The sequence below is a fragment of the Lolium perenne genome, chromosome 2 (genome assembly GCF_019359855.2).
Source record: "Lolium perenne isolate Kyuss_39 chromosome 2, Kyuss_2.0, whole genome shotgun sequence".
In the NCBI taxonomy this organism is placed as follows: Eukaryota; Viridiplantae; Streptophyta; class Magnoliopsida; order Poales; family Poaceae; genus Lolium; species Lolium perenne.
Window position 1 is genome coordinate 306,559,134 of NC_067245.2, and position 15,006 is coordinate 306,574,139.

Genomic DNA, 15,006 nt, shown 5'->3' on the forward strand with positions numbered 1-15,006 from the left:
GTGAGTCTAGCTGTGTTTATTTGAATTGAAAAGCAATATGCACATGATGCACACAGTGCGGCCTGGATTGACTAGTTGTCTATGTGATGCAGGTTTGGGTGCCCAGGATGACCAAGAGTGGTTTCATGGTACTGTACGGGTTTGACTTCGAGTGTGAGACCCTGCATGTGTTTGATCCAAAGAGGTGCACAGGGGGGAGGGAGCTTCTTGATTCAATTCACTTTGATATATGTGATAAGTTGCTCCAGGGCATGGCTGATTGCATAGAATCCTGCCTTGATGGCTGGCAAGTGGATCAAAGCAAGTGGAAGTTTGTTTGCCATGAATATTTGAACGAGCCCATCGCAAGGTATGGTGAACTCAGTTCCATTCTATACTGCTATGCATCAATTAGGATATATTAATAACTGGTTTCCCATTTGCATTTGCAGTGCTGATGCAGTCTTGTATGTGATACACTACATGATGTACTTTGATGGAGTGTGCGTCCGGAGGCCACTACGGAACGTATGTTTACATCATTATAAAAAATTGTGGGTTTTCTAGGCCCGATTTGCTAACGTGTGTGTTCTTGGTATGTAGGCCGACCTGTATGGCATGAAGCTGCGCCTGGCTAACATGGTGCTGAACATGCCAGGGAATGTTGGGCATCCACCTGATAATGTGAAATCTCCAGAGGCCGGTGATGTGAACCTTGAAGCAACAGTGTGAGATTGCACCCAAGTTGAAGTTTGTAATAATTGGGACTCATTCTAATTGAGCCAGACGCCAGTATGTAATATTTGAATTCCAGTGTTTCGTAATCGCTACCATGGGTTTGTAGTATGCCATATTATAATTTGCGTATTATATTATATGTGTTGACTGGATGTTTGTGGTGTCTTTTCCCGAGAAGATCTAAATGTTTCCTTGTGAAAAGAACAACAAAAGAAGGTATTTTGCAATGCAGTTTTGTTTTATGGGCATGTTGTATTGCAGGATGGGGCAGTAGTGCTTCATCAAGATGGCCAGTTAAAAGAAAATCAGGCCCTATGAGCAAAAAGGTTTGGGTTTATGGTTTATGCCGCGTTTGTCTGGCGATTTTGTGATTGTTGCTGTGCGGTGGGCAGAGTGATTTACCGATTATGATCTTTTAAAAATCACACATAAACACGACTAGCAGGCAACATATGCAGCTGAATTAAGTGAGTGAATATTGATATGTGTTAAAACAGAGAAAACTACATTGATGTGCAACAGGACTGCCGGAGTGCCGGCATTGTTAGAAGCGTGATTTTGGGTTAAAATTTGTAAATTCATAACTCAAACTGTCAACATGAGAGTAACAATAGTTTCGGCGGTTTTTGGGTGAGGGAAAAAAGGAATCCCCGTTCTGAACAGCTTATTGTGAATAAGTGGGAAATGTGTTCTATCAAGGCGTGATTGTTTTGTGCGGCTGAAGTTTTCCGAGGATTATATTTTGTGGGTAAAGGGAAATAGGAATCGTAGGAGAATCTGCATGTTTGGATCTGACCTGGCATATTTGATTTGAGTGTTGGACCACAAAAAGGTTTTGTGTTAACAATATCTGCCTACATGGCTGCATTTGTTGGGTGTGTGTTGGGTTTGGGTTTATTTACAATCAGAACTAAAAGAAGTTGTTGCTGCCAAATAAATCTTAGGACAACAAAATTATTTATTAAGGCAACAGTGGAAATGTGTCTGCCTGAACAAGTTGTTATAAGTTCGACGGTTTGAACATATCTCTTCAGAGGGAGAGAGCTATGGAATTAACAAACTACAACTTCGGTGTCTAGGTGACACTAGTGTTCACCATCGGAATAGCTTAACAATATCCAGTGGACAGGTTACACGTTTCCTTGGCTCTGAATGATAATAATTAGAAATATGTTGGTGCTACTACGGCGACGATGTGATAGCCTTGATTCCAGTTGGGACTTCTATAAGGTTGCCATGTAGCTTCATCAGCTGGTGAAGTAATAATCCCTTCTCGCGGATGATAGAATCCTGGTGATATTGTGTACAGATAAGTTATATGGTAGTTTAGACAATTTGTGTGACTGGTTTGTGATTGTTAGCTCACATTTGTCAGCTGTTGTTCAAGCGAGGAACCGTTGAAGTGCCTGCCAAAGTGGAGGATGCAGATCCCACTCTCCGATCTGTTGTTAGCATATCGAAAAACAAGGCAATCCCTGCTAAGTTAGTTGTTGATTTCATTCGACCGTATCCAGGCTCAAAACTAGATAAGCTTACTTGTTAAAGATGCATGAGGTAACAACCGGGAATTGCTTTGTCCAGTTGGTAGAGCCGACGTGCCAGTGAGTAAAAAACTTCAGAAAGCATGTGAACATTGCAACATGGATCTTTTCGGCGATGGCTTCATGAATTTGTGAATAATCATCGGGTAGCGTAGGAGCAACGGGGTCAAAAATGTGTATGATTTTTTTTTTGCATATCCCATGAATATATACACCACCCAGTCGCTAGGATTACTGGCACATGGAACTAGATATGCAAGTACATGTTATAAGATTGTTCACGAGATGACAAGGTAAAAAACTGAGTTGATGGAGCATACCAGGCGGCAGAGTGCTATGTTATACGAAACCCCGTGGCCGATAAACTGATCCTGAACAGATTTAATGTCCCACGCCTTCTCGCCTGATAGGATGTTTGTCTGAGAGGATTTGAGTACATGTGTGTAAATTAGGTTGGTCTAGGTCGGAAAGGGCGTGTCATGTGGAAGAAATGTGGAATGAGGGAATTACTTACCGAGAAATCAACTTCGAACCAGTGGCGCCATGCTCCCTCTGTGGTGGTATATAAAACTGTCGTGTCAAGCTGGCGCAGACGGCGGATGATGAGGCAGCAAAGCTCGTGTTCAAGAAATGTGTGGCCAACCAGTTGGTCCACGATGGTTTTTATCGGCATTGAGATGAACCTGGGGTGTGGGTGGGACATGAACGACCTGGGTATGATTCAATAAAAATATATTGTCAGTTTTGGCATGATTGCATCGGTTAATGCTGTGTATGTCAAAGACTGTTCACACACACCGCATACCTTGGGCCGTTTGGTTGAGGAATAGACATGACAATAAAAGACAGCTTGTCTTGCTGTGCTATTGATTGGTACTCGACATCGACCAGAGCAGCCCAGTGATCAATCGCGTAATGTGTGTGCTTAGCACATAATTTGGTGGGTGGGTCTGCTGTCTGCCCTATTAAAACTGCATGTGGAGGTGTGCTTGTGTCGTCATTGTACATCAGAATTGAGTCACGGACAGAGCTTGCCCAGTTTTTTATCTTGACGTCCCTTGTATTCTTGTGGCGGATGATCTTGTCTTTTGGTGTGAGGTATGAAGACCCAGAATCTGTCCGTTCTGTACGGTTTGGTAAATGGTAATAACTAAGTGTTAGTTGTCCATATATTGGGGGCGTGTGTCAAATATATGTTGCCTGAATAAGCATTTGATGTGGAACTAAGAGAAAATTATGTCTTACCTGATTGTATTCCTTGTTGGTCTTTCTGTGGCGCCGTATCAGGAGTTTCTGCAGGTCTGCATCTCTTCGTGCTCCTTGTCGATGAGCTGTCAGCTGTGAAAACAAAAACTGAGGGTTGATAACAGTTGTGGCCGACAGACATTGGTAGAATATAATTTGATACTGTACCATCAGAATCGGCTTGGTCGAGCCTGCGTCTGAACAAATTGCTCGCAGAGGGGTTTGAGTGTGAGTTCTGATGTCTCTGCTGCACTAAGCAAGGCAAAGAGCGGAGGCTGCAACAAATGCATGTGTCCGACAGGACTTGGACTAATTTGTCGAGGAAGCGCGTGCTCTCATTTATGCTGTTGTTCCTGACAGCATTTGCTTGCTGTACACCAAGCGCATTGTGCTGCTTCAGTATGATACCTAGCTCACTAGATGCCTGCAAAGTAAGAACAAACCATGTTTTATTGCTGGATAATAAGTTGTTTCCTATTTGATAGAATGGTGTGCATCAGCTTCACGTACCAGGAGTGGATACATGTCTTTCATGTAGGTGGCATAGTCAGAAGCTGTGAGTAGCTGCGTGCTTGGAATAGTCGGGCACGGCTTGGTTAGTGCTGAACCAGTGTGAGATATGTGCGCATCGGCTAAATTAGGCGCATGGTGCGGGAAAACAGGCGGCCTGCTTCTGGACATGGTTGGAGTGATCTGGTCTGGAGGGGAGTCAGCTATGGCCCTCATATAACATATTTGCGACGCATCACGGACCTGGTATGAGAATCTGTCAATTAACTACATATGTGTTTATCAGTGAAAATGTTATCGAGTATTTAACTAGAACTTACGGTTGCACCGCTCCATTGCTCAACACCGTTCACTGTGGTTGAGCACTGCAATATCATGCGCCTCATCTGAGTGTCGTCGAATGCAGCTACACGGGGCATGACTGAATGTCGGAGGTTAAAAATTCCTAGATCAAGGTTGTCGAGGTAGAAAATCTGTGCCCACAGATGGCATCCGTACAGGTGGGTCGTGGGGCGGTTGTTGGCAATGTCATCTTTGACGGTTTTGACGGCAGCGAACAGATCTTGAAGAACATACTCGCACCAGTTGAAATCTTGGATGTTGTCAGTATTGGAGAGTGCGCTCCAGAAGTCTATTGATCTGTTGTCGTGCTTGGTGGATGGCGCAAGCAAGTGTCCCATCACAAAAATGACAAATGAAATTTTGAAACAATCTTTCTCTAGGTTGCTGGATGTGTGCTCGTCCAACGGCCTACCTATAACACTTTCAGATACTTTCAAAATCTGGTTACCCTTGTCGGTCATCCCAAGTGCAGATCTAATGAATTTGATAGTGTTGGGTGAGCATTGTGATTCAGGAGCGTGGATATCGCGTGATCCACAAGGTATACCAAATACCTTGTGGACATCAGCAGCAGAAAAACTTAACACACTCGTGGGTTTTTCACCAAAAACTATTGCTCTCTTGTGTACATCTATTTTCTATAGAAGCCATCTGCTAAATCTAAGGTTCAGTCTAGTGATCTGTGGGAGCTTTAGTATGCCAGCAAAACCAGTCTGTTCAACAAGAAATTTCTTATACTCCGAGAACTGGGATATAACTGACAAAACCTTCTGCACAGATGTGCGCGAAGTTGGTGATGGGCCGGATCCTTCGGTCTGGTATGCAGGCGCGTAGAAAGCGGCATCGTCGTCGTCGAGATCGTCGGTTCCGGCCATTCCTGGTTGGAAACCATGCGGCAAGTAAGAACAGTTGTACATGTATACTGGATAAGATTGGTTTGACTACGGCTGCAAAATGGTAAGACTAGATCTCGTAGTACTCAACGATGGGTAGGATAAGTGGAACTCAGATTTACCTCAGTGTCCCAGACCGGCTCTGGTTGTTGAAGAACGAGATGTGGATCAAGGGCTTGAAGAGGAGGAAGAGGCAATGAGTGAGTGTGGGGGGTGAACACGGGGTGGAGTGTAAATGAAGGCTGGTACCTTTATTAATACCAGGTGTGACAAAAAAAATAGGTAGCTAACAATTTATTGATTCCATAAAAAGGATTACAGCTGTCGAGTCAAGACACTGAGTTGGCCACTGTCATGCTAAATGACCTTGCTAAATGGGGATTACTTGCAACAACTAGAGAATTTGACTACCCGGTTACATTGTGAATTAGATTAGAAAGGGTGCTCTAACTTACTTAGTACTCGTTGGCTAATCCAACTCAGCTATCACTAATACTTGGCCGCAAGGAGGAGGGCGACCACAGTGATCCAGCCCATCAGCATCCACTTGATGTTCTTGATGTCAGCCTTGTTCTGCAGCAGCATGGCCTTGAGCTCGTCGGTGCCGGCTTGCAGAGGCGCCGGCGAGAAGACGTGTCCCCAGCGTGCGATGATGTATTCGACATACTTGTCCTCCCACTTCCAGAAGTTGCATACAGGAGTCTGTTTCGAAGAATCAGATCTTAGGCAAAAAAAAAGCGCCAGCCAAATCTAATAAAGATGCAGATCTATGGATACATACCCCGTGGTATTCGCACTTGTAGAAGTGTCTGCCCGGGTTCTTTTCAGTGCTTGATATGAACCAGATAGTGGTACCTCTGTTGCATCTGGGGCAACGGATGAGCGGGAGTGGGGCGATATCCTCCTGGTGGCCGCCGGCTGCTGGGACAACGGACGAGGACGATGATGCCATCAGATTGGTGCGAGACCGAACAACTGGGGACGGCGGCGCTATAATTTGGAGCTTTGGCTGCTGCGAGATCGGCAATGGCGGCAGGGTGTGGAGAGGGGGAGGGTGCAGACGAAGGCAGCTTAAAAAAACAACCGGAGTACCGCGATTGATGAGGCCTGGTGCGGGGTTTCAACGCCGACGTCACCATGTGTGGGCCAGGTGCATTTAATGGGCTTTGATATACCGTGAAATACAGCCCCATACAGATTAAACAAGTCTCTGTATACGAAACGCGTACATGTAGTGGGTGGTGCGACGATGCATTCTGGACGGCGAGATACGGGTGGGCGGAGCCCCTGTGTGCTCCATCGCAATTCTCCCTCCTATGACCTATATATGGGCTACTCAGGTACATAGCTATTAAGGTATGACCTACTTTTCTAGGGTTTACGCGACGATGACGGCGGCGACACATCGCTGCCGGCGGGATTTCTCCGATCCACGTAGCTCCCCCTGCACTTGTCCCCTCTCGTCTGTTCGAACTGATTAAGGGGTCGACCTTGCTCGACTTCACGGCCTTGGCAGCGCGTCTGGTTAGGGTTTGGTGGTTGGGGAGCGTTTCGAGGAGATTCCGATCGTCATGGCGGCGGAGAGCTCCAAGGGGAGGGAGGGAAACTCTAGGAAGGAGGTGGACGTGGATGAATTGCTATGGAGTCTGAACCTTCATGGGAGGAACTCAATGAGGTAGTCCTGGCAAAGGAGGAGGTGAGGCATTGGCAGGAGGTGAAGTGGATGGCCGCGGCAGCGATTCTGACAAGGAAGGGTTTCAGTATGCAATCCCTTAAAAGCACGCTGAATGCGGCATGGAGTCCTGCACATGAAGTGAAGTTTCATCAGGTCGAACCAAATTTGTTCGTCCTGCAGGATTTTTGTCTGGGAGATTGGAAACGGATCATGGAAGAATGGTCATGGCTCTTTCGCGGTTGTGCTTTGATGGTGCAAGCTTTTGATAGTGCAACGATCAAGCCAAATATTCTGAACATTGTGCAAGTATGTGCTCAAATTCACAAGATTCTACCGCTGCTCCGCAACAAGGAGGTCCTCTCGCAGCTTGCTACGCGAGTAGGAGAGATAGTAACAGTTGATTTCAATGATGTGCAGACAAGGAATGGTGCGTTCCATAGGATTCGGGTGAAGCTAAACCCTTCAAAACCTCCGACCCATTTCGTGCCTCTGACAATGGAGGGTGCAGACCGTATATTCCTTCAAGTTAAGTATGAGAAGATGCCAAAGCACGGTGAGCACTGCGGTTAAATGGGACATACCTATCTGGAGTGTGGTACTAGGGAATATGAGGAGGACCAATTGCAGTTTGGACAGTGGATGATCTCGGATGAAGCATTCTGGAAGCCTAGCACGCCAGGCGTACCTGCGCATAGCTTTGTGCGCGGCTTTGGACGTGAGCCGGGAAATCGCACCCAATGAAAGTGGGTGCCAAGAACGAGTGGAGGACAGAAGCGTAACTCTGCAGAGGCAGGTTTGGGCATGGAGCCCATGGATGATCTGGATGACACAACACTGCATCTAGTCCTCTGAAGCAAGCAAATGGGGAGCGTAGCGCGCAGAGTGGGACCAATTTGGGAGCTAAGAAGCAGTTGGATATGAATGTTGGTTTCGAGGCAGTCCCTCCACCTCCACCGGCATATATCTCGCCCTCAAAAAAGAAGAAGAAATTGAGGAGGGATGCGGAGACGGGGTTTGAAAAGAGTGATAAGGACTCAGTTTGTGATGACAAGGCAAGGACAACTGATCCGGTGGCCTCTGAGGAGGAACGCCGTGACCAATGAGTGCTCTAAGCCACAACTGTCGTGGTTTGGGCGGAGCTGCGACAGTAAAAGAGATCCGTGACTTAGTGCGGAAACACGCCCCACGATGTTGTGCATCCAAGAAACCCATCTTCAGAAGGCACACGTGGAAGGTTTAGTCTGATCGATAGGTTTCGATAAGTGTTTGCGGTAAGTAGTTCAGGTCGCATTAGCGGCCTTGCTATCTTTTGGGATAATAATATATCAATAGAGATTTTACCGTATTTACGGTACCATATTGATGATATTGTCCAGGAAGTAGGAAAAGAACCCTAGCATTTGACGACGGTCTATCATGTTTCCACCAGGTTTGATCATAACTTGTACGCGAGTGCAATCTGACTTCTGGGCGTGGCATTATGAAAAGAAGGGATTGTTCACGGTACAATCGACATATAGGATGCTTGTATCCACCAGGGAGAAGCCTAGCTAGACGAGACAACGACCAGTTATGATCTGCGGGGGAGGAACAACATTTGGACTAAATTGTGGCATATACCAGTTCCCCCCAAGTTGAGATTTTTCCTGTGGCGGTTGGCAAAGCACTCACTGCCTACATCTGACACACTGCATCGACAACATATCTCACAGCCGAGTGCGTGTGGCATTTGCGGATACGTGTGTGCGCTTTTCTAATGATGAGCTTACGGAACACATGAGCCAGGTTCAGGAACCAAAGGCTTGCAACTGGATGTTCGTGATGTTTGATTTGATACGGTACCTCAAGATAAACTCACTCGGATGTGCGTCACTCCCTGGGCAATATGGCATGCTAGGCGCAAGGCGATTCATGACGGTCTTTTCCAGAGCCCACTTAGCACTCACCTTTTTGTGGAGAATTTCTTGGCCGACCTTGATTAGTCGAAGACGAAGGTGATTAAGAAAGCAACTGTGGAGAATGCGGCGGCACCTAAGCCTCTATCTCCTGTTTGGATCCCTCCCCCGGTTGGGATTGTAAAAGTGAATGTAGATGCCACAGTTGCGAGCAATGAGGATCATGGTGCGATCGCGGCGGTGGCGGGGACAGCGGAGGGCGTGTACCTTGGCTCATCGGCTGTTTTGATGGCAGGACTTTCTGATCCCAAGAACCTGGAGGCGTTGGCTGTGCGGGAAGGTTTAAACTTCGTTTTGGACCTCTCTTCGACGAGGATCAGAGTAGAAAGTGACTATTTGTCAGTGGTAAAGGCGATGAAGGAGTAGAATCTCAAAAGATATAGCCATATTCTACATGAAATAACTGCCTCTTCATCGGTGTTTACGGAATTTTCTTTAGTTCATGAAGGTAGAAGTTCTAATAATGAACTTATGAACCCCATTTCCTAATCCGCTCCACTTTGGGCTCTCCAGTATGGATATACATGTGGTTAGTAGATACGTAGGTTGGTATTTGTATTCCCCGTTGTCTAGTTTAATAAAGTGGATGGCTGATGCTAAAAAATGGCTACCGTATATAAAAAAAGAGACAAACCCAACCGCTAGCATCACTCTATTGGCACTTTTTATATAAGAAAACTCCGTGAGCCCTAGATTTCCCTGAAAACTCAAAACCGGATTGACCTAACCAACAAAGTGACGTTCTATTCTCTATCCTCTATCGTATCCATCGGATATCTTCTTTAGCAATATCCACATCCGTGTTCATATCTAGCGGATTACTAAAAGTACATACCATATTCTCGAAAACTGGTGCAGATACGAATTTGATGCGGAAATTATCCATAGCGAGGCATGAAGAGTTTTTCTTGGTGGCCTGGCTCTATAATCCATTTGCCCACGTTTCCGTCGTGGTGTTCTTTTTTTGCTCGCTTTAGCTACAGCTGGTGAGGAAATATGTAGTGCGATTTTCTATTGATTTTTAAAAAAATTGGGATGTCAAAAACCTTTCTTGGAAATTTCTAAAATCAAATTTGGAAGACAAAAAACATAAATTTTGAAAATTGTTCAAATTTCGAAAATCTTGAGATTTGAAAACTTATTTAAAAACCTTCAAATTTGAAAATATTCACATTTTACAAAAGTAAAAAATTTGAAAAACAAAACATAGATTGAAAAGGATTTTTCTTATTTCAAGAACTGTTTAGATTTGAAAAATATTCAAAATTAGAAAATTATCAAATTTAAAAAGTTTTGATTTACAAATGATCATCTTTGAAAATATTCAAATTTTGAATGTTCAAATAGTATTCCCAAAAAAGACCGAAAACCGACAGAAAAAAAGAAATAGATAAAAACAGAAGAACTTGAAAAAGAAACCAGTGTACCGTTGAAAACTGGCCGAAATCTTCCAGAACTTTTCCAAACCGCTGGGGAAAATCCTACCTGGGCCGGCCCACTAGCGCTGGAAGGGCTCGCGTTGCTCCTGTACGTGATCGCAACGGGAGTACCTTTTTTCAGTAAAAAATACGTTGTGGAAGGTTGCACGGCACGAGTCAAAAGTTGGAGTTTTCTCAAAAGAAAAGGAGTGATTGTGTCTCCAGTGTCAAGCTCTTCTCTGGCCAAGAAATGCTTGGGAACCAAGAAAGGTTGAGACTGGTATTGCAAAGCTTCTTAACTAAGAAACACACAGTCAGTCAGAGTAGAGTATATATATTCCGTCAACGCACCCATGGAAACTAGTGCTACTTTCGAAAGCACGGAGCACTAATTCAATGTTCATGACTATGTTAGATTATTAGGCAACTTTCGTAGGTAATTTTCGTGTGAGTTTAATTACCGAAAACAACATTATAGATGCACAAGTATATTTAACCACACACATTATAATAAGCAAATGTATCAGATCTGAACATGAAACAAATAGCAGTGTAAGGTAAGAGAGGAAAAGTACGTACATCGCGACCAGAAAAGTCGCACCAGCAACACCACCATAGGAACCGTTGATGTTGCCCATGGTGTGTAGTCGGCTTTGTCGATGAAGCAGTCGAACCAACGAAGAAGAGCACGAACAGCAGCGAGCAGTCGCGCCGAGACGCTCCCCAAAAACCCTATCGCCCTCCTACCGGTACAGGATCTCAACGGGCTGGGTTTCGGAAGCATGCTCTCCCGAACAGTGTGCACGCAATCGCTGGGATGGGGAAAACTAAAGAGTAGCGCAGCAAAAGGAACTTTTTCGTGAGAGAGGCAGACTAGAGAGTTCTCTGAGCTCAAGAGTCCATATCTGATCCGTCTCCTGTATAGCCTGGGAGGAGAGCCGATCCGATAGCGTTTCCACGCGTAGGAAGCTGACCGAGTTACCACGCGTAGGAAGCCAGGGACACGCGGCGAGCATGCACATGCAGGTCGACACGTACCCAACTCAGTTGTTGGTGCACGAAGCAAAAAAAAAGTTAGGCTTCCTTGAGTGTGTCTCGAAATCGAACTCGAGTCACAAAACGTGACGAGGCGAGACGGGACGGGCGGAGGAGGAGGAGTGTTGTGGGTATACTTCATGGGTGTACCATCGACAGTGCCTAGATCCGGCAAGCCCGGGTGGCCCACAGACGGTGATGAGGCATGTGGCCCATCGGGCGGCCCAGTTGCTGTTGATCGTGAAGGAAGAAGTCCAGCCCAGGATCAGCAGGCCGGATCCGTACCGACCTAGGAGTGACCCGGATCCAGGGAGGCCCATGAGGAACCCGGATCCAGTACGACGTGTATGGAAGGCGGATCCGTGACGTGCACGGCAAGATATTGTACCGTAGCTAGGCTATCTGTAATCCGGCTAGGACTCTCCATGTAAACCCTAGATCCGTGCGCCTTTATAAGCCGGATCCCGGGAGCCCTAGAGGCACAACCACAACTCATTGTAACAACGCGAAAGCGCCCAGATAATTCCAGACAAGCAGCAGTAGGCCCTGTCATCGTGCAGGTGTTCGAAGGCTGGGTAACTCGCGTACCACCGTCCCGTGTGCACTCCGCCCTATGGCCCCTACTTCTTCTCCCCTCGTGAGGATCCCTCCTCCGAGGTACCGTCGATTAGGCAACGACAGTTGGCGCCCACCGTGGGGCTGTGGCGTACGGAGGCCGGAACCGGGAGGGTTCCGCCATGGGAAGCTACTGACGACACCATCGCTGTGGGGCGCGTCCTTTACGCCGGAAATCTGCCGATCGTCCCTCCGGATGAGTGCTGGATTCCGGCTAGGACAAACCCCGTCAAGCTCTCCATCGTCCCAATTGGCGGCATTCACATCTTCATCGGGGAAACCGTCGATTCCGACGGAAACCCACTGGTAAGTAACGCAGACGCGACCGCCGCAGAGCTGGACGCCGTCGCGAAGATCCGATCCGAGATGCGGGAGCTTCCCAAGGAAGATTCCGCCTCGGATCCGGAAATTTCAAAGCCCACCCAATCCGCCCCCGAGCAGGAAACAAAGGTGGAAGACCAATGCAGATCCGCCTGGGTTTCCCAGGTGTTAGAAAAGCAGAGGTGCCACTTCGTACACTTCTTGGCCCATACCGCAGGAACCGCCCCTCAAGAAGAAGGAGCTGGTCTGAGCAGTAGAGGCACCGGAAAGCGGCGCAGATCCGGATCAGGCTCAGCTTGTCGGAGAAAGCGAAGCTCCGGTTGAAGAGTCGATTTTTGGCAAAAAGAGCCCAAATTACCGCGACACCCCCTCCACGGAAACGGAAGAAGTCGTTCGCGAGATAAGGGAGTACGGATACGGCGAAAAGCCTGAAGGCGACACCGCCCAGCCCAAGCAGGTTCTCGCAACGGTAGCGGCTGGGACAAACCGGATCCGGAGACCAAGTCGGCCAATCGACCCCCAACCATCCCATCAAGGATCTCCAATGTCTCGAGTGCGACCCCAAAGGGATTCTCCCTCGGAGGAAATCTTGTCGGCGAGAGGAGGTGGCCGCGCGAGCAGTTCTTAACACACCTATAACCCCGGGCGACGCCGCAGATCTGGAGGCCCTAGAGACCGCCAGAAAGGAAATGCTGGCCACAGCCAAGAGGCTCGCCGATACCGAAGCTGCGTTAAGGATAGGAAGGGCAGATCATGCAGCCTGGACGGAAAACTTCGAGAGACAGGACCGCGAGATTGCTGCCACACTCGAGCAGGTCAAGAGCATGAGGGCTGAGTGGGAGGTAAAGATGACCTATGCGCAGGCGGAGGCCGATCGAATTGTTAGAGAAGCAATTCCGCCTCGCAGAATACCCTTCAACACCCCCGCAGATCACCAGCCATTGAAACTCCAAAGGACAACATGCGAAAGCTGCGGAATTGCTGAAGAAGAAGGACGAAGAAGTTGATATCAACTATCTCCGCACACTTGTCGCTTCAAAGAATGCAAAGCGAGAACAAGGCAGATACTTCGCGCAGTTGGAATCCAATCCGGATAATCGTGTATCTACCGCGCAGAAGGACGATGAATCGCACACCGGATCCTCGGAGCGCAGAAGAAGGGCCAGGGAGCACCCAAATCCGATCCCCGTTCCGTCACAGACGCCTCCGTCGGATCCAAGGAAGGGAAAGGACGCGATGTACTCCGGAAGAGACAAATACCGCAACCCCTCACCTCCACCCAACGGTTACCCGCGACCCCCTCGCCGCCGTAGTCCAGCCGGAAACACCAGGCCCGTAGGGCATGGTGCGCTTGTTATCCGCGACAACGTGCTGCCAAGAAACGAAACAGGAGTGCTCGCCGGAACCTCGCCGGAATCGAACAATGTTCATGAGCCTGAGCCCGGGAGGAGTCGGAATGAAGATCGCGGTCCGTAGCCTCGCCGGAACCGCGATCCGAGAACCTCGTCGGAGCCGCGATCCGTAACCTCGCGGGAGCCGGGACCCGAGCCTCGTCGGAGCCGTGACCGGAGCCTCGCCGGAACGACCAGGGCAGCCGGCGCCAAGGCGAAGGCAGCCACGGGAGCCGGAGTCGGCACCGGAAGGCCGAGGAGATTCGGATGGCGGAAGCAAGAAGTCGGACCGCCCACCTCGCAGGTCTCTCACCACCACCTAGCGGTGGCGGCGGAGGTGGAGGCGGAGGCAATGGCCGGAGATCTCGCTCTCGCTCCAAGTCTCCTCGCCACGGCTCGCGCGACGCGCGGGACCGCCTTAACGAGTACAGAACCGACTACATTGGTCCGAAGTGCTTTGGCAGGATGATTCGAGAGGAACCAAAGCCAAGGATGAACCTCAAGCTACCCGGAAATCTGAAGCATTATGATGGCACCGAAAGGCCGGATACCTGGATTGAGGATTACTACAATGCTGTAACCTTCGCCGGAGGAACCCCTAACATCGTCGCCGCATGCTCCAGCTTGTACCTTGTAGGTCCAGCCCGGATTCTGCTCGGCGACCTCGAGAAGAACTCCATCTTTTGCTGGTTCGACACGAAGAACGCTTTTGAGAAACACTTCAGGGCACCTACAAGAGACCTGCCACAACAAGCGACCTACGGGCTTGCATCCGTAAGAAGGGCGAAACATCAAGGAATTTCCTTACCCGATGGTTGGCATGCGAAACGAGTGCGAGAACGTTGACAACCGCACGGCAATGCACGCCTTCATTGGGGGCTTGCAGCGAGGAGGATTGCTGCGACACAAGCTAACCTGCATGGTCAATGCAAATCAACCGACGTTGGATGACATGATCACCATCGCTAGCGATCACACCGCCGCCGACGACGACGCGGGCGGTGATCTCGCAGCCACGGCAATCCCCCCGCACCAACAAAAGAAGAACCGTGACAACGGCGGCGGCAGCAGCCATAAGCGCAAGAACCCCGATGACCGGAAGAGTGGCGGATCCGAGATGGTCGCCATGGCGTTTCAACGCGGAGGTCCAGGAGGCGGAAGAGGACGCGGACGCGGAGGCGGAGCCGGCGGGGGTCGGCAGCATACCTCCGAGGTCACCTGGCCGGATCCCGCGCACCGCAAACCTATGAGGAGTACAGAGACATGCCCTGCCTGGCCCATCCGGATCCGGTTACGGTGGAAGTCCACTCATACCAACCGCAACCGCAAGTGGGTCAATGATCTAAAG

The 15,006-nt window shown here is 48.6% G+C and overlaps 1 protein-coding gene across 1 annotated transcript; it reads right to left on the reverse strand.

Annotated features, from left to right (window-relative positions):
* Nucleotides 1-1,687: 1,687 nt before the first annotated feature.
* On the reverse strand, nucleotides 1,688-5,466 carry LOC127330821 (uncharacterized). Its single transcript, XM_051356905.2, has 11 exons — nucleotides 5,371-5,466; nucleotides 4,334-5,232; nucleotides 4,014-4,256; nucleotides 3,672-3,927; nucleotides 3,504-3,596; nucleotides 3,064-3,382; nucleotides 2,773-2,968; nucleotides 2,579-2,677; nucleotides 2,254-2,505; nucleotides 2,084-2,159; nucleotides 1,688-2,007 (listed from the first exon to the last, which is right to left on the reverse strand). The coding sequence occupies exons 2-9, from the start codon at nucleotides 4,814-4,816 to the stop codon at nucleotides 2,425-2,427; spliced, it is 1,770 nt and encodes a 589-aa protein (XP_051212865.1). The 5' UTR covers nucleotides 4,817-5,232; nucleotides 5,371-5,466; the 3' UTR covers nucleotides 1,688-2,007; nucleotides 2,084-2,159; nucleotides 2,254-2,424.
* Between the last annotated feature and the right edge of the window lie 9,540 nt (nucleotides 5,467-15,006).

What these genes read in the sequence shown, in the direction of transcription:
- LOC127330821 (XM_051356905.2), bottom strand. Translation starts at nt 4,816, where the DNA reads ATGACCGACAAGGGTAACCAGATTTTGAAAGTATCTGAAAGTGTTATA. An exon ending in AAGACATGTATCCACTCCTG is followed by an intron (nt 3,928 to 4,013) that starts GTACGTGAAGCT and finishes CTTACTTTGCAG; the next exon opens with GCATCTAGTGAGCTAGGTAT. An exon ending in GGTTCGAAGTTGATTTCTCG is followed by an intron (nt 2,678 to 2,772) that starts GTAAGTAATTCC and finishes AAATCCTCTCAG; the next exon opens with ACAAACATCCTATCAGGCGA.